We start from the raw sequence: 26729 nt of genomic DNA, 5'->3' as shown, positions 1-26729 counted from the left end.
GGGTTGGATCAGCTGCAAGTATAAAGTTTTGTGAACCTTGCATTCGGCCAGGTGTCACCACTTAAGAGCTTTTCATTTAATTCTGGACAAGTAGGGTCTCGGGGTCAATAAAGGCATTTCCGCCTACTAGCTCGTCTATCGGGAACTAGATGCATCCAATTCTTTATATTTGAATGATATTTTTGTCTTTATATATATATATATTGAATCAAAAATGCCTTTCAAATATAATAACTAGAAAAAATCTTATTTTCTTCTATCGTTGAAATGTCAGTAATTTTCATTTTTTTACGAAGGGCATTATCATCATTAAGGTGACAAGTGGCCATTTTGCTTAGTCCTACAAATAAGGGTATGTAGCCTACCCAACATGAAATTAATAGGTTATAGTTAAGAGTCTGACTCATTAATTAAATGAGCTAGGTTATAGTTGATCTATGTAGTCTTATACCCATGTTTCGATACGATATAAACCTAACACATGACATTAAGGGCTAACAAATATTTTTACATGACTAGCGAATCTGACACAAACTCAACACGAAATTAGTAAGTTATGGTTGGCCTATATAGAATTCTAATATATCGACATACTCAAACTTGACACACAAATATAAATTGCCACTGGTCCTAACTTGTCCAATCTGCAACCGATGAAGAAAAAGTAATACATACAAAATTTAATAGTTTCGGTAGTGGGATGGAGATTCCCAACATTCTGTTGTCTAGATTACTAGCAAACCAAACAACAAATTACTAGAAATCTAGATATTCGACAATGTATTTATATCTACATTAACAAGTCACTAATTTTTTACTATACACCACTTACACATATTGTTTCCAATTAAAACCCTAATATGTTACATTGAAATATTCAATATAACCTTTATCATACATGCTTCTATATTAAACATCGGTATTACTTCCTCTTATCTTGACAGAATTTTCTTACAAGTTGGATTGAGGGAATTTTTCCAACTCATTTTATGGGAAATATAATTGAAGTTATAAGAGATGAGCCTCATCTTTATTAGGCATGTGGCCCAATGACTCAAATTTCATGTAGTTGGAAACATACTGTCCCACCCTGTCCAATCTGCAAATCAGGCCCAAACTTAGCCCTGAGTAAGAAGACGAAGTTTGAATATTCTATAGAACTCGGACCAAAACAAATTCTACGTGAGCAAAAAGAAGAAAGTTTTTGGTCATCACGACCAATAAAAGAAATATTTAAATTTCAAGAACAAAAGCGGCCCAAGTCTCATCGTTCACACGTAATGAACATATAATAATATTTGCTGATTTATTTTATATTTTCATGAGATGATTAAATCCAGCATTGTATTTGGTGGAAAAAATAAATTGCAATATATATATATATTTTTTTAATTGATGAATGTTCAACGGCATACAGTATTCAATGGGAATGTCAAATTCAAAAACATATCATGGAATGGAACGTGAATTTTACATGAATTCTATAAGGCATTCAAAAAAAGCAATGGGAATTGTCCAAGTTGTTGATATTTTGTGCATCCAATCCAAGTGAACAGTTCACCAAACTTTTGGTCTGAGGCGGCAAATTGGACTCGTCAACCACTGGTTATGCTCATCTTGGTTCCCTTTGCCTTTTAATTTCTTCTTTAATGCCCCATTTGGTAGGTCTCTTTTCTTTTTCTTTTTCTTATATATAAGTTTTATCACATAAAATGGAAAAAAGAGGTGGTAGTGCGACCATTCCTATCATTATTTGAAAATAACAAATTAGTCCTTACAAAATAAACATGTTTGCAAAAGTCATTAAATTTAATTAGTGATTTAATATCGATGTAGCCAATTACCGAAAATCCTTTAGCAACCACAAGGCTACCTTCCTAAAAAAATAAATCACTAAAGTCTAAGGAGCCTGAGGATCCCATGTTGGACTCAACAATTGTTGACTGATCATCCATTGGCAATGGCATTACTCTTTACTATCTCACACGCTTTCATGGGCGACCATAATCTTCTGCCTCCAATGCACACGCTTCAAATTCGCTCTTTTGTCCAAGTTTGAATTAGCCAAGCACGAAATAACGAAAATGTAATTCCTAGCAATTTATTGCTCAAATTAGTAACAATTTGACAGCAATTGTAAGAGAGCTTATATGAAACCCATCTGTTCAAATAAGTGATTTGAGTAACCCAAAACTTATTTGGAGAAGCGAATTCTATATGTGATTCAAGCTCCTCTTTGACTCTTTGTCTTTCAAGCTAAAATTGACTCTAAACTTCATTATTTAATCAATAGATTGATAGATATAAAGCCACCTTAATTTTTTATATTTTTTTTCTTCTTAATTTTGCCATCTCAATGTCTCTAACACTTGGAATGATATACATGACGGGGAGTATGGGCCGGTGCAGGAAGCAAGGAGACACCATTAACCAAGTGGGCCTCTATTGTTCAATAATTGAACCGATGGTGAAAACGACGAGGCATGGCCCTCCCAACAGTGGACGGGAGCTCAAACCACGCAAACGACCAAGTAGTACACGTGGTCATTATGAACGGTCAACTGCCGTGACAGCTGTGGCGGAAATAGGGACATTGGAAAATGTCAAGCTAGAGTGGATTTCCTTAAATGCCCATATCCCCTTTTCCTTGAAGTTTTGGGGATAGATTTTCTACGTACTCTTTTATCCAATAATATGACAGATTGAATCGTCTACAAACACCTCAAAATTACATGAAAATTCATAAGATAGCACCATGAACGGAACGCGTTGAATTTGTTTAATTTTGCTCTCCCTCAATCACGTTGACGACTTCCACTCTATTAAATGTGTGTCAATAACGCAAGTCTAAGTGTCAACAAGTATTGTTGGGGAAAAAATATGTCCATCTATTTGGGTTTATTTATCATTTTACCATTGGTCACTCATATTGTGACACGTGTCACCATTGACTTATAAAATGAGAAATGTCCGTCTTTCTCCTTAACTTAGTCTCTCACTCGGTCTTTTCTCCGGGAGACTCTAAACTCTTCTCTCCCCCTTATATCTATCTTCAGAGACGGAGGGAGGGGGGGACCGGGGTGGGCCATGGTCCCCCCCAAAATAAGGAAAAAAAAATTATAAGTTAAAAAAATAATAAAAAAATTAAAGTTTTAATTTTAGTCATTTGGCCCCTTCCAAAAAAAAAAAAATTGGCCCTATTTTTAAATTTTTTGGCCATATCCAATAAAAATTTTTGGCCCTATTTTTAATTTTGTTGGCCCATATCCACTACGTTTTTTTTTTTTTTTTTTTTTGGTCCTTACTTTCAAATGTCCACTTTTTTTGGCCTTTATAATAGTCTTTAGTTCATAAAAAACAACCAAAATAATTTTTTTTAATAAAAAAATTTTAAAAAACCGAGAAAAAAATTTGGCTGGCCCCCTTCCATAGAATTTTCTGGCTCCGTCCCTGTCTATCTTATTCTCTTTCACACATCTCACTATACACAAATTATTGAGTATTTGGGGGCATATTATAGGTATATATTTTTACTTGTATATGAGACGCTAACTTGAATATCGGAGGGTCTTCGGTACCTCAACTAGCAACTAGAGACCTCTGACCGTGCTCTTATTTTGTAGATATACCATAGATGTACATGAATCTCCTTCTCAGCCCAGTAGTGAAGAAAAATTGCTGACAAGCTGTATTGTGGACAAAAAATTGCATCAACAATACTTTAATTATATTCCTAATCAAACTACATGTTTATTACAAATTAATGTGACGACCGATATGATATTTATAATGCTAGTTACTAAAATATAAATTGGCATGTGACCATCTATATATGTTACATTTATCGTGTTTACAAATTAACGTGGTAGTCAATTTTGTAACTTATTATTGTAGTCACTAAAATGTGAAGTACTAACACAATAACACATGAGTTTGTAAGGAAATTGTAATAAAATAATACAAACATTGAGAAAAACTCACAATTGGAAACTGACTTGTAAGGAAATGATGCTTGAGAGATTATACACACATGGTTAAGGTTGTATTTAAGTCATGTGGGACACTTAGGATCGTAATATACAACTACACTTTGTCGCCAGTGTCCATGATGATCCACTCTATCGGCATTAATCTGATGATAACATTTTTTTACTATTTCTGTGACTCAACCACAAAGCTGCAATTCCTTCGATTCCATAGTCGACAGGTTGCACCCGATCTCATACTCAACGTGGTGGCTAGTTTTGACACAAACCACGAGTATAATTCACGTTTAAAAACCATCTTTCAGTAACTTTTAAAATGTAATTACTTATGATTACATTTTCAAGCCATATGAGTGGCCACGAGTATGATTACATTTTATATATATAAAATGTAAAATATTTATTATCGTAACATAAATACTATAATAATCATTTTAAAAAAAAAGAAGAAAAAAAAAGAAAAAGAAAAAGAAAAAAGGAAAGAGTTTGCCGGCCGGAGCCATGCATTTTCCAAAAATGTGAAGGGTTCATGCTCGCCATCTCAATGGCTTGAGACGTGTGATCAACGCATAAAACGTTACATTCAAAGTTGATGTAGACTTGCAACCGTGGAAAGAACAGTGAGACACGTCTTATGGGAACTGGGAAGTGATGCTTGACCATCTTCGGTTGAAAGGGTAGTGGGGGAACAAGATGATGAGAAATTGAATATTATCCTTCAAATATGTTTATATGTTTTCAAACATTTATAGGCAAACACCCATAAATGCAATGCAATGATGCATTAGACAAAGATGGCAAGTGTTCATTGTGTTTTTTCATGTAGCCTTATAGCTATAGTAGGCTAGTAGCCATGACTTGTCTTTAGGTATGTTTGTAAGTAAGAGTCTAGGGAATTCAATTCACTTAAGTATCAATCTCAATTAAATCATGGTTTATATTATAGATTTTAATATTAATTGTGATAAGCTACATGTATTTTTTTATATAAAAAAAGTATACATATCTTTTTTAAATTAACACAATTTACAATGTCCCCCGAACTAAATATTGCATTAATATTTTCCTAAACTATCAAAAAATTGCAATATGCATCAAATGACAAAAATATATTTAATAAAAATTAAAAAGTTAAAAAACCTAAAAAAAAAGAAGCAAAAATGGAAGAAGGGCCGACCTGGTCAAACCAGCTCAAGGCCATGTGGCGGTTCAACAGCCCCTCAGACCTTTTTTTTTTTCTTCTTGAATCTATATATATATATATATATATATATATTTTTTTTTTTAAAAATGTAGTCATTTTTATTTTTTTACGACAAAACAAAACATGCATATTGAAAAGTTATAGTAGTTTGTGCCTTGTGGGGGTATAGAAGCATTTCAAATTGGGTGTAGCTAGAAGAGAGTAATTGTTATTTTCCTCATAATTTCATCATATCCAAAATCAATATTCCCTAATCCCTATTGCTTATTTATGTAACACATCATTCTTATTCATGTTATTTTATTTTATCAATTTGAATCAAACAATTTTTTATTAATATATGAATTAGATTTGTTACCCATAGTCAAAAGCCAGATTAAACACTTAATTTTATATTTTTCCAATGGAAAGCACTCCTAATTAAACGTCTAATCTAGAGAAAGTGCAAAGTTCTAATGCCAATCAAATCAAACACGCATCGATGGTCTCGATTTTTGACAAATCTCTGTTGATTTTGACCCACCTAGTATGCAGCTTGCCTCTTTCTTTCTCTGTTGGGAAATATCAACCATAAATAATAATGGTTTATCCTATTGACCACAAACATCTCCACCATGTCGACAGGGATTGTATTATAAATATTAAAAAGTGTTTTCAGTATTTAAAAATTTGTGAAATAAAAAATTAGTTTGCTTAGTAAAAATTCTGAGCATTTATTTGACTTTTTTGCAGTCAATAATTTTTCACTTTAAAAGTTTATTTTTCAATACGATTCTAAATGTGCCCTAAGAATGAATGCATTTGGAATTACGATCTCAGACAAAAAGTATAATTTTAGACTAAATCTCAGAAACTTACGTGTTTGGAACTGTCTTTCAAAAATTATGATTTGAAAATGCATAATTTAAAAGCCAAAATATGATTTTACCAAACGCTTAAACTACGATTTTTTAAAATCATATTTCCAAATCGCAAGCTCAAACTAATCTTAATTTAGAATGCTTATTAACTTGGTAAATCACGTGGCATTTGCAAGTAGTTATAAATGTCAAAAGGGTATTTTCGTAACCACATTTTTTTGGGGGTGGGGGCTCCAAAGGAAAAGTCCATAGAAGATGAGAAAACAAACATAGAAAATGCAACACTATGCAACAAAGGGCTGCATTAACTTGAAGAGTCGCAGGCGTGACCGAAGCCATTACCCACAAGAGTTGTTGATGGTTGAGATTGAGAGACACGAAAACCAAAGTTTGGGCTACGTTTGGCGAAAGGCAAGTTGTGGGTTTTTCGTGGAAGCGTGGCAAGGGTACTTTCTTTGACCGCCCATCTCCATCTCTAGCCCCCCCTGCAATGGTCCATACCGTGGGGAAATGAAAACGCTATAAAGCTCCAATTTGTATAATGGTGTTCAAAGGATCAATCTTTGACTCTATCAAAGCACTCGTGGCTTTGAACCAAGAAAACAAACCATTGAATATATCACACCCCAATCCCAAAGTATCCTACTTTACTTTTTTCTTTTTTTCTGTTCGTTTTTTTCCAATTTCTGACGCGTATTTGAAGGTCACGTGGAAAAGTTGTTTCCTTTAACGTATATATAAGCCAGGCAACGGGAACTACTGAGAGTCATAGCGTCTTGCACTTTGGTGTTTGATTCATCTTTTCAGAATTTGGTTGGAATTGACTGCAAAAACAAAAGGATATCGTGGAAAGTGGAAACCTATTGAAGGTAGGTTCATAATCATTAAACCTTTCGATGTTGGGTTCTGATATATGGTTTAGTTTTGATGGTACAAGAATAGCAGTTTGCCTCTTTCTTTCTCTGTTTGTTGTGTGGCTTTTGCATGTCGAACCCATTTCTCTGTCTTGTTCATGATTCCTCTGTGGTCTAATATGGATTTCTTAATCATTTTGAGCAGGGGCTGGGTTGGCTTCCCACAAATTGAGTTTCTTGGTGCTTTCAAATCAATGGGTTTGGCGTACAACATCGGTTTATCTCCGAAAGGGAGAGGTGTGGCATTGAGAACAGACAGCTTTAAGAAAACAGATTCAGAAAAAACCATGTCCCTCGCAAATGGGTGTAATAAGATGACCACCAACAACAACATAAACTGCTTGAGAGATTGCAAACCCGAAAATGTTGTGCTTGAAAGGAGTTTGTCATTCAAGAATCTTGTTCAAGGCAGGGAGAACTCGGGTTCGGATACTTTCAGCTTCGAAAACGGGTTGAAACATAAGCCAATTCCCACACTCTTTCTACCCGAACCAACAATATTTTTTTCTCCCAGACCCGTTAGTGAGCTTGATGCTGCCGCGGTTAAGGTCCAAAAAGTCTACAAGAGTTACCGAACTCGAAGAAACCTTGCAGATTGTGCAGTAGTGGTGGAGGAGCTTTGGTTAGTCTGTTACCATTGTTTAACCATTTGATGTTTCATATGTGTTTGATATATTTTCTAACACATTTCTACACATATAACAATGCAGGTGGAAGGCATTTGACTCTCTAGCTCTCAAACAGAGTTCTGTGTCATTCTTCAATGTTGAGAAACCAGAAACTGCTGTCTCAAGGTGGGCGAGGGCAAGGACTAGAGCAGCCAGGGTACACTTTTTTTACACCTTTATGTTCTCTAAATGCCCTTATTCTTCTTTCCCATATTGGAAAATTATTTGGATATTGATGAGAGTTGCTAATTATATAGGTGGGAAAGGGCTTGTCCAAGGATGAGAAGGCTCAAAAACTAGCCCTCCAACACTGGCTTGAAGCTGTGAGTCCTCATATTCCCTTTTTTGATGCTTTTACCCCCTTAGATTGTAGCTGTAAAGATTTTCTACTTGCCTATACTTATACGATTTTTTTCTTTTTCTTTCTACAGATTGATCCACGCCATCGGTACGGGCACAATCTACACTTATACTATGATATCTGGTTTAAGAGCGAGAGCGTTCAACCTTTCTTCTATTGGTGAGTAAAACCCCTTGATCACTATGCTTACTTTGTTAATTTGGTTGCTCTGTCACCGTTGGAAACTAAGAACAGAGAGCTCCTTGGAGTCTTATGTTTTGTTTCACATGCACAACTTGATTAGTGAATTCTAAAAAGACCAAAGTTTTCCTTTAAAATATGTTAAGAAAAATTTGTCTTATTCATTTTCCTTTAAAATATGTGAATTCAAGCTTATTCGATGTGTTAATCCTATAAAAAAAATGCGCTTGAAAAATATAAATCTCAATTTAATAGGCTGAATTAGAAAAAAATTTCACCAACTCAACTCAAGTTTGGTGTTGTTCTATTAAGCCACCCACAGGGGCAAATAGGACCAATTTATCAATAAGCAAACTTCCCCTTTGTAATATTTCCTAACTTGTTACTTTCTGAAATGAAGGTTGGATGTAGGAGATGGCAAGGAAATAAATCTCGAGAAGTGCCTGAGGATCGTTCTACAACGCCAATGCATCGAATATCTCGGACCTGTAAGTTGTATTTCTGAACGATGCCATAACTTTAATTGACGAGCAACTCTTGCATGCATAGAAGTTTGTCATGTAACTAATGTATCTTTAATTTTGATGTGGGCATTTCAGAAAGAAAGGGAAGCATATGAGGTGATAGTTGAAAATGGAAAGCTTTTGTATCGGACAAATGGAGAGCCCTTGGAAACCATAGAAGGCTCTAAGTGGATATTCGTCCTCAGCACAACCAGATCTTTGTATGTGGGTCAGAAGAAGAAAGGCTCGTTTCAACATTCCAGCTTTCTAGCCGGGGGTGCCACAACTGCAGCCGGAAGATTAGTTGCCCATCAGGGCCTTCTTGAGGCCATTTGGCCGTACAGTGGTCATTATCACCCTACAGAGGAGAACTTCAGGGAATTCGTTAGCTTCCTTCAAGAGCACCATGTGGATCTTACCAATGTTAAGGTACGTTTTGTGCATATTATCTTACCATGTAACTTTCATCCAACGGTGCAAAATAGCTGATTCTGATCTGATCTGATCTTTACTTTTTTCATATGCAGAGGTATGCAATTGATGATGACAGCCTTTCATTTAAGGTCACTGATGAACCAAAATCAGAATCGATTATGGGTCGTTCTAGATCTACAGAATCAGACTTTGAAAATACAATTGATGTAGATGGCAAAGCGGAGGAGCAGGCTACGATCACGACCGCTCATCAAGAAGAAAATAAGAGTGCTAATGATGCCAATGCGGATGCACGGGTCTTTCCCGTGGGCAAGCCCTTATCTTGCAAGTGGAGCACAGGCGCTGGGCCCCGCATTGGGTGCGTCCGGGACTACCCTGCTGCGCTACAATCGAGAGCACTGGAACAAGTCAACCTATCGCCTAAGGTGCCTTCTGGGTCTGTCGGTAACTACGGCCCAATTCCTTCTCCACGGCCCAGTCCGAAGGTCCGGGTCTCCCCTAGACTTTCATTCATGGGACACCCTAGTCCGAGGACCACAATTACTGCATCTAGTTAAGCCAATTCACCAAAGGTGATTCAATGGCTTGGGTCAATGGATAGAGAGAGTGTTTGGATCGTTAACGAGTCAGATAGTAAATATGAGAGAATTTTTAAAGGACCCACTTGCCTGAACGGGTTTTGAGCTGCTCATTCTCCAGTTAGGGCAAATGAATTTTACGAGAATTCTCTCACATTTGCTACAAAAATTGCTAACAATTCGAGCTACAAATTGTTACTTAACAATGGTTCAAAACTAGTGGAACCAAGGGCACTTCTAGTGCCCACAATGTGGAGTCTTTTCTAGCAAATTAGGGGACAAAGGGACTAACATGATTTTTTTCCCCCCTTTGATTTTTAATGTTTAATTTATTTATTTTATATTTTTATTGCTTCATTTTTTTTACAGGGCTTAAGTGAGCCAAATAGGTTTTTTTATCCTCCCAATTTTGGCATCTGTAATTTGGGTTGGATTTCATTGTTTTTTCTTGTAAAACACAAAGTTGAAGTAATAATACAAGTCTCAAGTGACACAACATCATTCTATTATAGTTCTCCTTTGTTGCTTTTCATTTTCTTTAACATTTTCCAATAAGTCACGATTGGTATGAGAACTTTGTATCCTGATTCACTGCAATTTACGGACTAAAATTAAACTAATTTGGGCTTCTAATAAAAGAAAGTCCACATATGTCTTTTACTCACTTGACTGGTGACGGAGATAGAGTTCGAATTTATAATTGCTATTTTGATATTATGTTTAATTACTATTTTTTAAAAAATTAATCATTTTACTTATAACATAAACAACTCAAAATGCGAGACTAGGTTTCTAGAACTCGGAAACCTAATCTCACTCTTGTTAAGCGCATCTGAAAACTTTTTACATCATAAAATAAGTAAAATAAATATAAATCCCGTTTGGTAATGGATTTGGTATGTGATTTTTAGTTTAAAAATGATTGATGTAATATAAACTAAAAATAAAATTTTAAAAGATTTTATATGGAAAAGTAAAAAAAAAATTAAAAAATTATTTGAATAATAATAAAAGACTAGAGGTGAAGTAGACCATGGAAGACTGGACCAGAGTCTACAGTGACTGATCGAATCACTCAATCACCCATTGGAACGCAACAATAAGCACTCTAGAGGGTTATAGTGAAACATTCTTAGGCACTGTTTGGCAAGATCCACTTATTGAAAATCTAAAAAATTTAACTTCTAACATTTTTATTTTTTACATCACATAAATAACTTTTTATTACTATTTAAATAAAAAAAAAATACTACAAAACATGGTTCTATTATCCATTGTGTGGTGTTTATGGTTAGAAAGGAACGAGAGATGCTTTGAGGATTCTGAAAGATCTTTGGAGGAACTCATGGTCTTCTTCTTCTATACGCTTTATATTTGAACAGCTGTTTGGCTCGCTCCCTTAGTGATTAGCTATCTTGATTTTCTTGTTCTTTTCGCTTCTTTTAGTTAGACGTTTCCCTTGTATACTCTCTGTATACTAGGGTTGCACCCCTTTGCGCTTTTGATATATAAACATTACTTACCAAAAAAAAAAAAAAAAATTACTACAAAACAAATTTTTTTTTTTTTTTTTAACCTTTTCATGCTAAGCATTCTTACCTTTTTCTTACATCAATAAATTTTTGCTATAGTTATTGTCCACTAAATAGTAACTTAAATGGAGCCTTAATTACTATCAAATCCTTCTTATCAATTCGGTTAATAACGGGAGCTTTGGAGGTCTGTAGACCATCCCATTTGCCCAAAGAACAAGCAGCACTTCCAACACCAATCTCCAGTAGGACCATAGCTGGTGATTATAAGAAAAAGGTGAAGAAAGTTAATTGTTAATTTAAAGAAATGAGATTAAAATAGAATAAATATTTGCCAAGTAGGCCCCCAAGTATTGCAAATAAGTAAAGCACAAGTGCAGATGTGCAAATATGAGTAAACTGTCCAGTCAAAGTTGCAGAGAGGTTATTTAAGTTGTTCCAAGAGTAGGGGTCCATGGCTGATTGGCTGTGGTCCGTTTTTCCACTTTTAATCGAGCTTCATAAGCTCATTCAATTAACTGCTTAAAATAAGTGAAAATAGTGATGAGATAATAATGGGAGTCTGCACTCTACTGATTGAGATTGGTCATCAGAGGGGAGGACACCCAATTGCCTGTCCTTCTGTGTAATCACCATCACCAATCACTACCATCCATCTTCAAGAGGCAAATGTGTTCCCCATCAACATTCAACTCATCTTTGCGATTTGACCCAACCAAATGTACTTTGGCTTATTTGGATTCCACCTAATATTTTTCTCTCTAGGGATTTTATGCTTTTAAAACAATAATTTAGAAAAACTATTGGTAAATGGATGATAAAAGTGTTGGACATATTTGGGATACAAAGATTAATTATGTTACACCAAAAGTTCAATTATTAGACATTTAGCTAATCTTTTGAAGATGCTATAGAGTAACTTAGGACGTCCACATTATGTAGTAAGGGGCTCTGAGCATGGTTTGTTGTTGGCGGACAGGAAAGAGAGAGTATTAAACAATGAAGTGAATGTTGTAAACTTAATGATTAAGTGATTAAATTTACATTTTTCTACTGGCTTAAGTTTTTTGAATAATTGATAGTTTAATATGGTATCAGAGTCAAAGGTGTTGGGATCGAATTTGACTCCGTCAATTTACCTTTAATTTTAATTAAATATTTCACGTGTTGAGCCTCACCTATTAAAAGAAAGTTTGAACTCACACGTGAGATAAAGTATTAATTTAATGATTAAGTGATTAAATTAACCTCTTCTTATCAGCTTAAGTTTTTAGAATAACTAGTAATTTAACAAATGCGTCCAAAACTTCAAATATTAGAAGCAAATATTTCTAGTTTTAATTTTTTTATCATACAGTTTCAAGGTGAGTAGTGAAAAGAGACAAGATAAATAAAATAAAATTGTTGTTGCACTCTATTTTGTTTGATATGAAGGCAGAATTGACTTGCTTGGGAAGTAAACTCTCCTCCTAGACAGCACAGAGAGAGGCCTTGGAGGTAGCTTCTGGCTTCTGTATGTTGGGATTGGGAAGCTCCTGTATTTTTTGTCTTCTCTTGTACCAGTTTTGATTTGGCCTCTTGAAGTGAGTGACTTGAAGGGAGTGACTCAAACCCACCCCTCTCTCTCTTTTATAAGATAAAAAGATCATCATCATCATCATTTGGGATTGTAAGAAAGATGAAGAAAAGAAGGTGTGCTTTCCTGGTGGCTGTTCTGCAGATAATGACCTGTCTTTCAGTAACAAGCAGGCCCTTGGGCTCACATGATGCTGCTCTTTCACAAGGTTAGCTATTCATATGCCTTTTCTAGTCTTGCTACCAAATTCGTATACTCCCTACCTTTTAACCTTTTGTCGTAAATGATATTTCCATCTGGTGCTCGGAACATCATTTCTTATCATTTGATTTTCAATTGTTTGATTTCTAGACCTTGTCTGTTTCTCGTTTTGGTACAACTACAGCTCCCACTATTATGTTTCTTAATTTATGTACTTTATGTAACAGGCCAAATTCCACATTTCCCTCAAGCTGCCTGTGACTCAAAACAGGTCTCTCTCTCTCTCTCTCCCACATTCTCTCAGTCACATCCACACTCACGGATGGGATGGAGATCCCTGCCCGTAAGATCAAATTGCTAACAATTTAGACTATCCGGGGTCTCGTTTTGTACGAAGCCTCGTGAATTAAGGCACCCCATGTGCAGGAATTCCAATTCCACTCGCTTGCACACATGAATCACAATTTTCAATAATTGTCGGTCCTAATTGCACACACAAGACAAGAAATTGTGAGAAGTAGAAATGGACCCACGTGTTAGAGCACCTGTTCAAGCAAATGGGCATGTCGAGTCTCTCACAATTGCAGTCGGATATACTGCAATCCGAGAAGGGAATGGCAGCCAATCCCAACCCCCCACACACTCACAAAATACGGGCTGTATCGGTATGTCTCCTAGCTTAATCTTGGTTTTTCTCTCAAGGGGCTTGGATGCATTGAAGGAGAAGTCAGTAGGCTGGGGTCAAGCCCACCAAGCTGTCGGCACAAATGTGAAGGCTGCATTCCTTGTTATCCCATTCAAACACCCGCAACCACTGATCATATAGGAGTTCAATATGCCAATTACGTGCCTGAAGGGTGGAAATGCAAGTGTGGCACTTCTTTCTTTAATCCTTGAACAAATGCAAAAGTTCAAAGGCGCGTGTGCAGAAAATACTCGGCTTTTTTTTTTCTTTTTTTCAGAATGTGAAGCCGAGGAAATGTAGTTTAGAGTTCTGAACTTTTTAAATCTATCTTTATTCTCTGATTGACTACAATGCCCTCTTTTAAACAATTAATATATAAAAATAATATTAATGTCTTTATGCATATGATCTGTCATGCTGCATAAAATGTAAAAATTATGTACTAATTAAATGTCCATAATCTATGAATCTTAATTTTTTTTTTTTTTGTGTGAACAGAATGTGACAAATATAATATAAGCTAGTTTTTAGTTTAGTTTAGTTTATTATTATTTTTTTTTTTTGGGTTAGTTTTGTCCTGGTCTTTGGGTTGAGGACGTGAGTTGTTTTTCTGACCTTTTAGGCTGAGGAGGAATAGATCGGTGATCTGTGTTAGATTTAGTCTGCTTATAACAAATTTATTTTATAACTGTAATTGTATATAGGTTAGCAGAAGCTAAAGTCATATATAATACTTGATTGCAAGAATTTTTTGATTGTATCTAATGATTTTATAACTTTATAATTTTTTGCTATAATTTATCAGAGTTTTACGCTTTATAATATAAGAATTTTATGCTCTTAATCTTTTATTAATGAAATAAAACAAAATGTCAAAAAAAAAACAAAAAAAAAAAAAATTTGATATAGTTAATGTTTAATCCAATGACCTATGGGACACTAGGGTCACCTGTCATGTCAGATATTATCAATTCTCTGGATTGGCTACATGAGGAAGAAGGTGGAGTGGTAGGAGTGTTGGGAGCAGGTGGCCAGCCTAATCTTGGTATTATGATTTCAACAATTGCCTATAAACCAAACCTTAAGATAAGTTTATTTTATTTAAAGTGTTTTTAGCTGTTCAGCAATGATTGTTTACATACTTTATCTGGATAAGGCCCTGCAAAGTTTGTCCATAGAATATAAGGAAATAAACCATAAATTTAAGTAAAAATATTTTATAACCCCACGTGTTTTACATGAATTTGTTTTTTAATCCCAATTTTAAATTTGATTAATTTAAGACTTGAGTAAACTTTCAAATCGAGAAATTGTAGGCTTCATTTTCCTAACCATTTCCATCCATACAAAGACAGATAACATGGATTTATTACATTTGTTCAATGTTGTTATTAATATTATTAATATAATTATAACATTTAAAAAATATATATATTTTTTGATGTGATATAAAAATGAAAATTGTTATATGATATTTCTTTTGAGAGGATTTTTTTTTTTTAAAAAAAAAGTTTTAAAAAATTGACGGAATGACTTTTGCTAATTATTGACGATTTTTGGTAGTTTTTGAAAGTCAATGGGTGGAGAGGGTTTTCATAAGTACGTGTCTCAAACTCATCGAAAAATACGGTTCGAGTATTTATAAACTCACATCGTTATTCCTTATTATTGATGAAATTAGTTTTTATTTTTTATTTTTTTTATTACATACATGGAGAGAGATTTTCTTAAAATTCGAGTGGAGGAATTTTCTCAATTCAGCTTATGATGTTTTTAGAATATTTGATTATTATATATGAAAATGATGTGCTCTAAAAATATATGTCAGTTTGATAAACTGAATTATGAGTAATTGGAGGAAGACTTTCCCCTATATATATTTTCGGTCCCTTTAATTTGTAAATGTTTTCAATTTGATCATTGAACTATCACTTTTCAATTAAAATATTTTAATTCTAGAAACTTTATAATAGTCCAATTGTAAATAGGAGCATAAATGAGATCATAAATTTTCTTAACGGAAGGTTAACAAGACAATGTACATAGAACCTCCTTTCTTTGCATTTATCATTTTTTTTTTTTTTTTTGTAACCTAAGAAATTATATTTTTATTTTATAATTGTCCCACAAAGTTGGCTTGACACTCTAAATCAATTATCAATTATTTAATATTTTTTTTATTACTTGGGAGTGCTACGCACATTTCTCTTTTTCTTTTTCTATCATTATTTTTTTATGAACGTTAGATCTTTCGTTGCATTTATCAAATTTTTATCACTTATTTTGTAAGATAAATAAATATAAATAAATATGAACGTTACACCCTCCTTCGCAGTTATGAAATTGCATAATTACGAACATTGACTAGTTATTGTAATATGTATGTTTTGAGTAACCGTTGACACTTGACAAAGGGTATATTGTTTTCCTTTTTTTTTTTTTTTTTGGTGCAAAAAAGAAAAAATTCACAAAAACGTTGTTTAGGTTTTTTTACTAAATTTTTAGGGTTAATAACTTTTTTGATACCTGGATTTTGAGATTTTTTAATTTTTTTCCCTATGTTTTAAAACATGACAAAATTAATAGCTAAGATTTTGGAAAATACCGAATCATCACTTTCAATTTGAAAAATTATATCGGGGGTGGCTCGGTGGCTTGGTTACCCCCAAGGGCCAAAAAGGGGTGGCCGAAACCACCCCCAAACCGGCCTTGTGGGTGGCTCAGCCTCCCCTAAGGTGGGGGTGGTTCAGCCACTCCCACAAAATTTTTTAAACTGGAGGTGGTGATTTAGTTTTTTCCAAAATTTAAGATATTAGTTTTGTCATGTTTTAAAACATAGGAGAAAAAATTAAAAAAATCTCAAAACTCAGGTACCAAAAAAGTTATTAACCCTAATTTTTATGATGGAGCATGATGCCCACTTATGAATATAGAATTAATCATTTTAAATGACGTAATATAATTTACACCACCATTAGATACAATAAAATAAAATAAAATTTTAACCTTAAAATATATTTTTACTATTTCACTTATTCCAATGCTCTAAATATTTGTTAATTAAGATATTATCACACAAGCATTCTTCATTTTTGCATAGTTATTCTATAAAAAATTTAACAAATTAATTTGAAAGTAGTAATTAAAATTAAAAAAAATCTGCATGATAGAACATTTTTAATTTTGTTTTTAATATTAATCCATTTTTTATTATTGGAATTCAGACTAATGGCCCTACATTTGAAGAAGAATAAAATACGAGTTGTCGTTACGGGGCATTGTCCAATTGATTATGACCATGTCTGATGAGGCGGGGATCATTAATTCTTTTCTTTTCTCTTTTATTTGATATGAAATTTTTTTTTTTTAAAAAAAAAAGTAAGACCACGCAATTAGATTACGTGACATGTACGCTCCAATTTGGTGGATAAACACACGCGACACGGACCCCACTCACACCGGCGAAAAGCTTCTCTGTCCCCACCTACTATCGGAGAGCGCACTTTCGTCACGCGTACTGAACACGCGTGCACAAGCATTTTCCCAAAAAAGTGTAAAAAGAAAAAAAAATCCAAGAAACAAAAGAAAATTAAGTGAAGAAGCATTTAGCGCAGATTGTCGTCGTTCAAAGTCCTTGCTCCCATTGGATCAAAAGAAGCACCACAACAATGCCATAGGAAGAAAAAATATCAAACACGAATATGTCTCTCACTTTCTTTTTCCATTCTTGTTACCCAAACCTTCTTTTAACCTAACCCTAGAATTAACCCCAAAAGGGAATTGCCACGACAGCGTTTTCTAACCCTAGATCTTCAATTCGTTTTTTCTCCGTAAAATTTCCTCCCTGCTTTGAATCGGCGCAGAGTATTGTGCTTTCTCGGCGTTAAGATTTTTTGGATTCATTTTTTTTTTCTTTCTAAATTAGGTTTTTAAGTTGTAGATAGGGTTTTCGTTGTGAATGGAGCATCGCGTAGGGAATAGGTTTCGGCTGGGCCGGAAGATCGGAAGCGGCTCGTTCGGCGAGATCTATCTCGGTATGTTTGTTGTTGTCTTTGATTTTGTATTTTTCTGATAATATGGTGTTTCGGAGTGTAATAGGTAATTGGAAATTTTGGTGTAGGTACTAATATTCAGACTAACGAAGACGTTGCAATTAAGCTTGTGAGTATTGTTGACCTGATCAATGATCACGTTTATGTAAATTCATGACTTTCTGCAATTTGTTACTTTTATTTGTATTTCCATTTGATGCTTTTTTTTTTGGTTGTTTCTATTATGTGAATGTTGAAATTAATTTCTGCTCTGGATGATTTATTTGAATGTTATTTCTGCCGTGGAATGTAGTGAATATTTGGTCAGAGAAAGAGTTATGAGATGGATTCTGGAGAGGTGTCCAGTTCTGTTGGAAATCGTAGCATAATCGAATCTATGTTTGCCCAATGGATACAATCTGTTTATGGAAAAAACTTTATATGGGTTTGAAGTGCGTTTATCTTCAACGAAGGGTCCAGTGATCAATGCAGGCTGAAGCATATGGTTTCCCATTCGGTTAAATGCTATAAGGCGTCACTTTCTTTGACAAAAAAGGGGGTGGTATGGTTACTCTTATCAGGTTAAGATGCTGCGAGGGCTTCTAATTTTAGCACTCTGCGGCCTATAAGCTGATTATTGGACCCCTTGCTTTTTGGGCTTTCAGAGATCATCAGTCTCTATAAATTAGCAGATATCGCTTTCGGTCTTTGTTACGGTTGTTGAGCCTGTGTTGTTTTCTTCCAAAAAGAAGAAATTTAGCGAGAAAGGTAGACCGAGATAGAGCTTTTGAAAGTTGGATTATTGTAATTAATTATATGTTCCATTTGATTTTGACAACTGAGAATTGGTAAGGAGCATTGTTAAATAACATGATCCATTTGCCACAGTTTAACGCCGTACTTTAAGTGGTTTGATGTTATCAGTTGAAATCTTTGACATATACCTGCATATGAATTTCCTCTGTAGGCCCAAAAATTTGCCTACGTTAATGTTTGCTCTTTGCAATGCGGATTGGATTCATTTTTGTTCTTAAGATACTGATGCTGTTTCTTACATTCAGGAAAACGTCAAGACAAAGCATCCTCAGCTGCTCTACGAATCAAAGTTGTACAGACTCTTGCAGGGAGGAAGTAATGAAACTTCTCAACTTTGTGGTCAACTGGTCCTTTTTATCATTCAATTTTTGGAGTTTTGTTTCAAGTTTTTGTGTTTCATCTGTTATCACTTTTTATTACAACTCAATTTTGGTCTTGGCAGCTGGAATTCCAAATGTGAGATGGTTTGGAGTGGAAGGAGACTATAATGTTTTGGTGATGGATTTGCTTGGACCTAGTCTTGAAGATCTTTTTAACTTCTGCAGTAGGAAGCTTTCTTTGAAGACAGTTCTTATGCTTGCCGATCAAATGGTAGGTTCCCTATACTTCATGCACAGGGCCGGATTAATTAGTATGCTTCTCTGTAATTCATCAATCTGTGCCATTTTTTTTTTAAAATTTTTTTTAAAATTTTTTTTGATTTTTTTTTTTCAGATCAACCGTGTTGAATTTGTTCATTCTAAATCATTTCTACATCGAGATATCAAGCCTGACAATTTTCTTATGGGCTTGGGGAGGCGTGCAAATCAGGTCACTGTTCCAAATTTTATATATTTAATTCTATTTATTTCTTTCAGGATATTGATCTTGATATGAAAATTGCTATTTACTTCATGTAGGTCTACGTCATTGACTTTGGTCTTGCTAAGAAATATAGAGATAGTTCAACCCATCAGCACATTCCTTACAGGTGAGAGGCATGCATGTGTAATATCTCCTTTTTGCTGGGGTGTGTGTTTTTAAGGTGGGATTTTGATCCATTTCTCTGTGTGTTGTGGTATGCTGAAAAAGATTGGGGAAGAAATATCATAGTTTGCATGGTTGACTACTAGAACAACAATGACCTTCTTAATTATCTGCATTCAAAGCACCTTTGTGCTCTGTGGTATAGTTTGCTTGGTTTAATTCTGAACCCCTGGAGTTTTATCTAACCTTGAGAATTCATTCTCTCTGCCCCCTTTTTCCCACCTTTTTTAACCCATGTTCTTCTCGACATCAACTATTAAATGTGTGCTAAGAATTTATATGTTTTGTTTGTATCTGGTCGTTCCTTTTCCTGCCATAGATCAGTTAATTCTTTTTCGACAAGCACCATCAGTAATTTATGAAAATAGTTATTGAACCTCTTATATCCTCTTTTAGAAGGCATATTTTTGTAGTAGTACTATTAATCTATTTTTAGCTTTGGGGCTTTTAGCTCATAATTTGTGTTGCGTCTTGCCCATCTTCTTTTCTCGTTCTTGCTACGAGAGTTTGTTTCCATGTGCTGTACTCTCTTGCACAAACACGCTTAAACATTTGTTAACTTATTTCATAGCTCAAACCTATATCTGTTTATGGTTTAGTCTTAAGCTGAATAAGTATGGGATGGTAAGTAAAAAGTTTTATATTTGCAAATGACATTCTTAGATATCAATATTTTTTTGGGGGGCTTTCGTATTAACATAAACCAACTACGTTGTTATTGCTACCACTTTCTTTAAAAGAACATTTACGGATTATTCTATGTTGGTTTAAATATGTTAAATTTTATGGACTTAAAAGTTTGTTTCTTTTGTTCCTATAGCATTGGCAAGGTGAAATTTAGGTGTTATATGAGTACGATTTGTGAAGTAAAAGGATGATTTTAATGGTGGTTGGGTGGTAATTAGATATTTGATGACAAGAAAATTCTTGACTCTGTTTCATTGCGCAGCACTCTAGAACCTTGTCTCGTTTTCCTTTCCTAGTTTTGATAGAATTAGAAAAGTATCTGAGCCAGCCAGCATCTCATCTAACCTTTTCTTTCTATTTAGTTTTTTTTTTTTTTTTTCATATCAATCTGTGGATAGCACTTGAATGATGGCAAGCAGGGACGGAACTAGGAATTTATATTGAACGGGGCCAAAGTATGAAGGAGAAATATATAATAAAACAGGGAACCAAAAAATAGATGAAAAGTATATTAAGATTAAAGATTAAATCAACATATAAAAAATAAAATTAGTATTTATTGAGTGTTAAGAAAATATAAGCAAAATAACTTATCAAAAAAAAGAAAATATAAGCAAAATAAAAGACAGAAAATAATTGTTTTTCTTAAAAAATTAGTATTTTTTGCAGTATATTTAATACAAATTCCAAACCTGGGGCCTACCCCGGTCTTCATATATGTCCACTCTGATGGCAAGCCCTTATCAAATATGGTAATTTTGACAAGCCAACTGTTTGTTGTGTTTTGGTCATGCACTTTGCAGAGAAAACAAGAATTTGACTGGAACCGCTAGATATGCAAGCATGAACACTCACCTTGGTATAGGTATGTTTTGTCTTGTCATTTTGCTCTTGGTGTTCTTTCTAAAGCTTGGCCCTTCGAGTTAGTGTCCTCTCAGGATTTCATAATAATGGTTCTTTCTTTCTTGTTATTTTGGACTCAATAGAGCAAAGCCGGAGGGATGATTTGGAATCTCTTGGATATGTCCTTATGTACTTCTTAAGAGGAAGGTGATTGTTGCTCTGTGTCCTTCCTTTGTTTCTTGCACTGGTTTCTATTCATACTTTAGTGATTCCCCTTTCCTTTATAGTCTTCCTTGGCAGGGACTGAAAGCAGGAACTAAGAAACAGAAGTATGACAAGATCAGTGAAAAGAAAGTTTCTACTTCGATTGAGGTTGGTTGTTTGTAAAAGGTGGCTGCATCCAATCTCTATGTCCAGCTTCTGCAAATTGTAAATGGTGTACTTAATGCTTCTTTCAGGCCTTGTGTCGGGGTTATCCAACGGAATTTGCATCATACTTTCACTATTGTCGTTCTCTTCGATTTGATGACAAACCAGATTATGCTTATCTGAAAAGAATATTTCGTGACCTTTTTATCCGTGAAGGTTTGATTTTATTTTCCTCTAAAAGAGATTTCATTCAATTTAACACAGCTTTATATTTGCAAGGCATCTATGCTGGTCTCTGCTAACTTGTTTGGAAGCTAGGTTTTTATTGTTGTAAGTTTGTTTGAAACCTAGATAGAATAGCATTAGTATTCCATCTTCTCATTGCTCTTTTTGGTCTTTGTACAGGCTTCCAGTTTGATTATGTGTTTGACTGGACCATTTTGAAGTATCAGCAATCACAGCTAGCCACTCCTCCATCACGTACCATTGTAAGTGATATTTTAGTTGTCTTTTCATCAGCATTAAATGCATTTTGTAATGCCCGTTTTTGTTAGGCTCCTGGTGCTGGGACTAGTTCTGGAATGCCCCCTGCTATTGCCAATGTTGATAGACAGACAGGTATTTTTTGAAGTGTTGCTCATTATATTGATATCAATAAACCTTATTCTCTCATGTATAGTTTCTTCATTACATCTAGCAATACTGCTGTTAGTTTCTCAAAAGCGGTGGTCTTGTCATTAGGTTCTTCTCTTGCTATTCTTTGCTTGCTATATAAGGATATCTTCTGGCTGCTTCTTTTTATCATATCGGACTGTCTCTTACCTTTTTCCATGTTTCCTTTTGGTATTAGTTTTCTGATTTCTGTTGATTATCCTTTGAGCTTTAAATAGAGGCTGTATACTTCTCCAGTGTGAACTTGGGTTTATGCTGCTTACTTATCCTACTTTATTGCAGGTGGGGATGAAGGGCGAGCAGCTGGTTTGTCTTCAATGGATTCTTCACGGCGGAGAATATCAGGACCAGCTTTAAATCTTGGAAATTTTTCAAGGCAGAGAAGTCCAGTTGTTAATGATTCTGCAATATCTAATGATACTATGGTGAGTTGATTGGAATGTATAATCTCCTTCTAACGTGCCTAAGTTTTAATTGTCATCCAAACTTGGATAGTTCCCTGTTCTTATTTATCTTCTGCGATGCCATTTTAAATTAGCACAAGTCATAGGCTTTTCTCCCCCACTCTGGTTCACTGAATGCTGTGATAGGTTGCTATGACATTGTAGACAATTAATCCTATATTGGGTGGGTGGATTATAAAAGTGTTCCTGGGTACCAAGTCTTACATTAGTTTCTTACTAGACGTGACTTGGCTTTATAAGTGATTATAGGGAGTTCCAATTGCAACTTGACTAGTCTTTTTGAAGTAATAGCGCTGATGTGGCTAGCATTGTTCTTAGGTCATTACCAATATTAAAGTAATTTAGTAACATCATATAACGTTAAGGCACTACATAACATGGGCCATGATGAAGACATCGGGGATTTGAGTGAGGAATATTGTGTCACCTTGAAAAGTTAGTCTCATTGGGCGGGTTGATTATAAATGTATTCATGGTGCTAAGTCCCATATTTGTTCCTTGCTAGCGATGGGCATTTTAAGTGATTTTAGTGAGTTTTAATTGCAACTTGAATATTCTTTTTAGAGTAATAGCGCAAATGTGACTAGGTCTTTTCTTGAGTTGTTACAGTTGCTGTCGAGTTGTAACTTTGTCCGAACTGTTTGAATTATTGCATCAGTTGTTTAAAGCCTGTTTCGATCTCATAGGTTAAAGCTTAAGCTGACCAGTTTACTACTTTTTCCCCTCACTTTAATGCATGACATATTGCATAATAGAAAATATGATATTCGTATGGTTTTTCTTGTAAAATTTTACTGTCCCTTTGGTTCACATTCTATCTTACACTTAATGCACTCTATACTTGGAACACGCAGCTATCAAACTCCAATGTTTTGAGCCGGCCAAGTGGATCATCAAGGCGAGCTGCTGTTTCAAGCAGCCGTGATGCATTTGTTGATAGTGAGTCAGATCCCCATCACTCTCGTACTACTGAGGCAAGCCCTGGCGCAGCACGCAGAATTTCAAGTGCACAAAGAACTTTGCCAGTTGGATCTTCAGACCCCAGGCTTACATCTGGGAGAAATACCACTCGGAACTATGAAAGTACCCTCAGGGGCATTGAGACCCTGCAGTTGGACAATTGATAAGAGAGGTTTCAGTATTAAATGCTCACCTTGGTGCATTCTTGTGAAAGCACGAATTTACTGGTGGGCTGATATTATGCGTGCGGTAGAATATAGGTTTGCTTGGAGTTGAGTTGTGAAGGAAGTTGGAGTTGAGTTGTTGGGACTTGAAACTCAGGGCATTCTGGGTTTGGATTTGCACTCATCTGAACTTTTCCGGGCACGGCTGTCTATAAAGCTCAGGTTATGTTCGTATGGCTTCTCCATTCTGGCTACTGCGTTACAACTTTTTATCCCTGATGTCTGTGATCATTTTGTTGATTTTATGATGCCTTACAATGTTGGTACGACTTGTAGGCCAAAACTTGGCACTGTAAATTGGCCGATGTGTTCATATTCTCTCTAGGCTCTTTCCTTTTCCCTTTTTTTTTTTTTTCTTCCTGTTTTTGTATTTGTCAAATTTATACACATTATGCTGAGCACAGATGCAGGTTTAAGTAATTGCGTGGAAGGGAACAAATGGAGAAGGTCGCAGCATCTTTCTTTTTTCTTTTTTCTTGATGAAGCACACGTAGCTGTTCCTCTAACTGAATTTCTTGTTATGCCTGTAGATTTCAAGATGATACTGTGTTTTCTTGATTCATTTGTATTTCCCCCCCTTTTCAACTTAATTTTTTTTTATTCATTTTTTTATGTGATATATATATGTATATCCTTTTTGTATCAAGTATTTCTCTTTAGGTAGTGTTGAATTCCCAGAAATTTCATTCAAATTTATGTTCTTATCTCTCAAGGGCTTTGAATGATTGGGGAATGTCGGACCTTAGAAGTAAACAAAAACAAACTTTACAAAACTGCTGGGTAGCACTCTAAATAGTGTATACATTATAGGGCATATAAACCTGAACCTGTTACAACTGACAAGTATCAATAACAATGATCTGTTTTAGGCTTTAGCCCTTTTTAGGCCAAGCTTGATAGCAACGGGAGATGTAATATATATATAAAACAAACCTCTTGCGCAAACTTCGAGCGCATTTGGTCGCGTTGTTTTGAATGCCAATCTTGTTTCTACAAAATTACGAATAGTGTCATTTAAAAAAAATAGGGATTTAAAAGTATTTAAAACAATAACAGTTTCGTGCTCTTTTTAAAATGCTCGATTTGAAAGGTAAGAATTACAATTGAAATTGTAATCCAATTGTTTTAACTTAAATTTTTTAAAAAATTTATTTCTTTTAAAGTACAGCTATTTAATACTCTTATTTAATTGTCATATAAAATTAGATGATTTGGCAATATAAATTATAAATTAGATGATTTGACAATAAAAATTAGATGATTTGGCAATATAAATTATAAATTAGATGATTTGACAATAAAAATTAGTCGTTAATCTAATATATATATATATATATATATATATATATATATTTTTAAAAAAACAAGAACTGAAAAAGAGAAAAAAAAACTACTAGCACAACCATTAATTGCTCTTGCATTAATAGCCTTTTGAAATGTTAATTTTTCAAACATCACGTTTTAAAACCGCTAATTCTTTTTTATTTTTTTTACATGTCAGCATAAGAAGGGGAGGGAGATTTCAACTAGTGACCTCCGCTTCATTAGGCGTGGTCCTAGCCGATTGAGCTATCTCTTGGGATTTAAAACCGCTAATTCAAACGGTGATATAGAGCAAAGGAATTCAGGAGGCAATGCATCCCCTCCCCAATAGAGCTTGTATCCGATCATATCATCCCCAACATTACAAACCCAACACAAAAATCATTGAAAAATGAAAAGGCTTCGTTAGAATCAATCATTTCTAAACCGTACCCTAACTAATATATAGTAATATACAATGCATTGCAACAATTATTCATCAACAATTTTTGTTGGGAAAATTCTAATATTTTCAGTCCATAAATAAATAAACAAACCACTCAGATAGCTCGAATAGTAGTTGAACGCAGTAGAGAAGGTGAATTGAAGAAGCTAAAAACACAGCAAGAAGTTACTACAACCCATGCACCATTCTGGAGTACCTGTCCTTAAGCCACCTGAAAGTCTTCCTCAGAGACCCTTTGACCTTCCCTTCCACCGTGTACACCTTATAGCTTGCCACCCTCTTCTTCCTCTGCATCTCCGGGTCATTGAAGCTCCAGCTCTTAGAAGCAGACCCATTTGCCGACTTCCCCTTCTTGAACTTTGCATCATTTCCCACCTGGGTTTGGCTCGGGTGTGCCGAGGTTGCATAGGAAGCGCTGTAGCACCTGAGATCTTGCATACCACTGATCCCAGATGTGGTAGGTCCCATCCCGCCATGATCACCATACCTCTCCATCTCCATCCTTCCATCACCCCACGATTTGGATCTGAAATCTTCCATCGTCAGCCGGCCCGGGCCCCACTTGATGGATCTCCTCTCTCTCTCTCTCTCTCTCTCTCTCTAGTAATCAATCTTGAAAGGAAAACTCAACTCTCTATCTTTAAGGTAATGGGAGTTTGGACCATGGGGCGCTACTAACTAGAACGGTGTGATCACCGCGTCAGCGTCGGTGGTGGTGATAGATAGCTATAAGGGGGATATCAAGGACGGGGGTTTTTATTCTCTGTGGATGATTCTACAACCCTTTCACATGGATCGACCACTGAAATTCAACCACGTAATACATGTCACGTGAGCAATTAACCTGCCCTCTCTCCTTGTCCTTGCTATCTCTCTCTCTCTCTCTCTCTCTTTTTTGGAAAATTTGTCGTTTTGCAATAGGAATGAATTGTATTCGTGCCCCAGGTTTGATTACCATGTTGGAAAACCCACCTAAAATAGACACTATTTGTTTTAATTTGAAAAAAAATGTGAGAAGCGCTTTATATTTGAAAATTATGTTTATGTTTTAAATTGTTAATTAATGATTTTGAAAATAATGAGTTTGTTTGAGGGTGTTTTTAATTTTTATTTCTTGAAAAAATGTTTTAAACTATTTTGTGAGAGTATTATTAGCAGTATCACTAAATTTTATTCACCAAAATAA

The 26729-nt window shown here is 34.9% G+C and overlaps 4 protein-coding genes across 6 annotated transcripts; 3 read left to right on the top strand and 1 right to left on the bottom strand.

Annotated features, from left to right (window-relative positions):
• Positions 1–6831: 6831 nt before the first annotated feature.
• On the top strand, positions 6832–10170 carry LOC132165624 (calmodulin-binding family protein). Of its 3 annotated transcripts, none has more exons than XM_059576263.2 (7): positions 6832–6919; positions 7110–7586; positions 7675–7789; positions 7890–8152; positions 8574–8661; positions 8773–9105; positions 9204–10170. In XM_059576263.2, the coding sequence occupies exons 2-7, from the start codon at positions 7159–7161 to the stop codon at positions 9666–9668; spliced, it is 1692 nt and encodes a 563-aa protein (XP_059432246.2). In that variant the 5' UTR covers positions 6832–6919; positions 7110–7158; the 3' UTR covers positions 9669–10170. The 3 variants fall into 3 exon arrangements, with proteins under 3 accessions (XP_059432246.2, XP_059432247.2, XP_059432245.2); XM_059576264.2 differs by lacking the exon at positions 6832–6919 and having other exon boundaries at positions 7018–7586; positions 7890–7955; positions 8064–8152; XM_059576262.2 differs by lacking the exon at positions 6832–6919 and having other exon boundaries at positions 7018–7586.
• Positions 10171–12661: 2491 nt separating this feature from the next.
• On the top strand, positions 12662–14033 carry LOC132166503 (EPIDERMAL PATTERNING FACTOR-like protein 1). The gene is made up of 3 exons (XM_059577327.2): positions 12662–13005; positions 13226–13269; positions 13701–14033. The coding sequence occupies exons 1-3, from the start codon at positions 12900–12902 to the stop codon at positions 13893–13895; spliced, it is 345 nt and encodes a 114-aa protein (XP_059433310.1). The 5' UTR covers positions 12662–12899; the 3' UTR covers positions 13896–14033.
• Positions 14034–17265: 3232 nt separating this feature from the next.
• CKL12 (casein kinase I-like 12) lies at positions 17266–24337 on the top strand. The gene is made up of 14 exons (XM_059576247.2): positions 17266–17717; positions 17804–17844; positions 18776–18845; positions 18973–19121; positions 19245–19340; positions 19430–19500; positions 21047–21108; positions 21230–21293; positions 21374–21458; positions 21545–21671; positions 21861–21943; positions 22010–22073; positions 22410–22552; positions 23446–24337. Exons 1-14 carry the CDS (start codon positions 17642–17644, stop codon positions 23713–23715), a joined length of 1401 nt encoding a protein of 466 aa, XP_059432230.1. The 5' UTR covers positions 17266–17641; the 3' UTR covers positions 23716–24337.
• A 1145-nt stretch (positions 24338–25482) lies between these two features.
• On the bottom strand, positions 25483–26259 carry LOC132166324 (DUF3511 domain protein (DUF3511)). Its single transcript, XM_059577126.2, has one exon. The coding sequence runs from the start codon at positions 26081–26083 to the stop codon at positions 25712–25714; it is 372 nt and encodes a 123-aa protein (XP_059433109.1). The 5' UTR covers positions 26084–26259; the 3' UTR covers positions 25483–25711.
• Positions 26260–26729: the final 470 nt, after the last annotated feature.

This window comes from Corylus avellana, chromosome 11 (assembly GCF_965113065.1).
Source record: "Corylus avellana chromosome 11, dhCorAvel1.hap1.2, whole genome shotgun sequence".
Classification (NCBI taxonomy): Eukaryota; Viridiplantae; Streptophyta; class Magnoliopsida; order Fagales; family Betulaceae; genus Corylus; species Corylus avellana.
The sequence above is the reverse complement of the archived record's forward strand: the minus strand, read 5'-3'. Positions and strand labels throughout refer to the sequence as shown.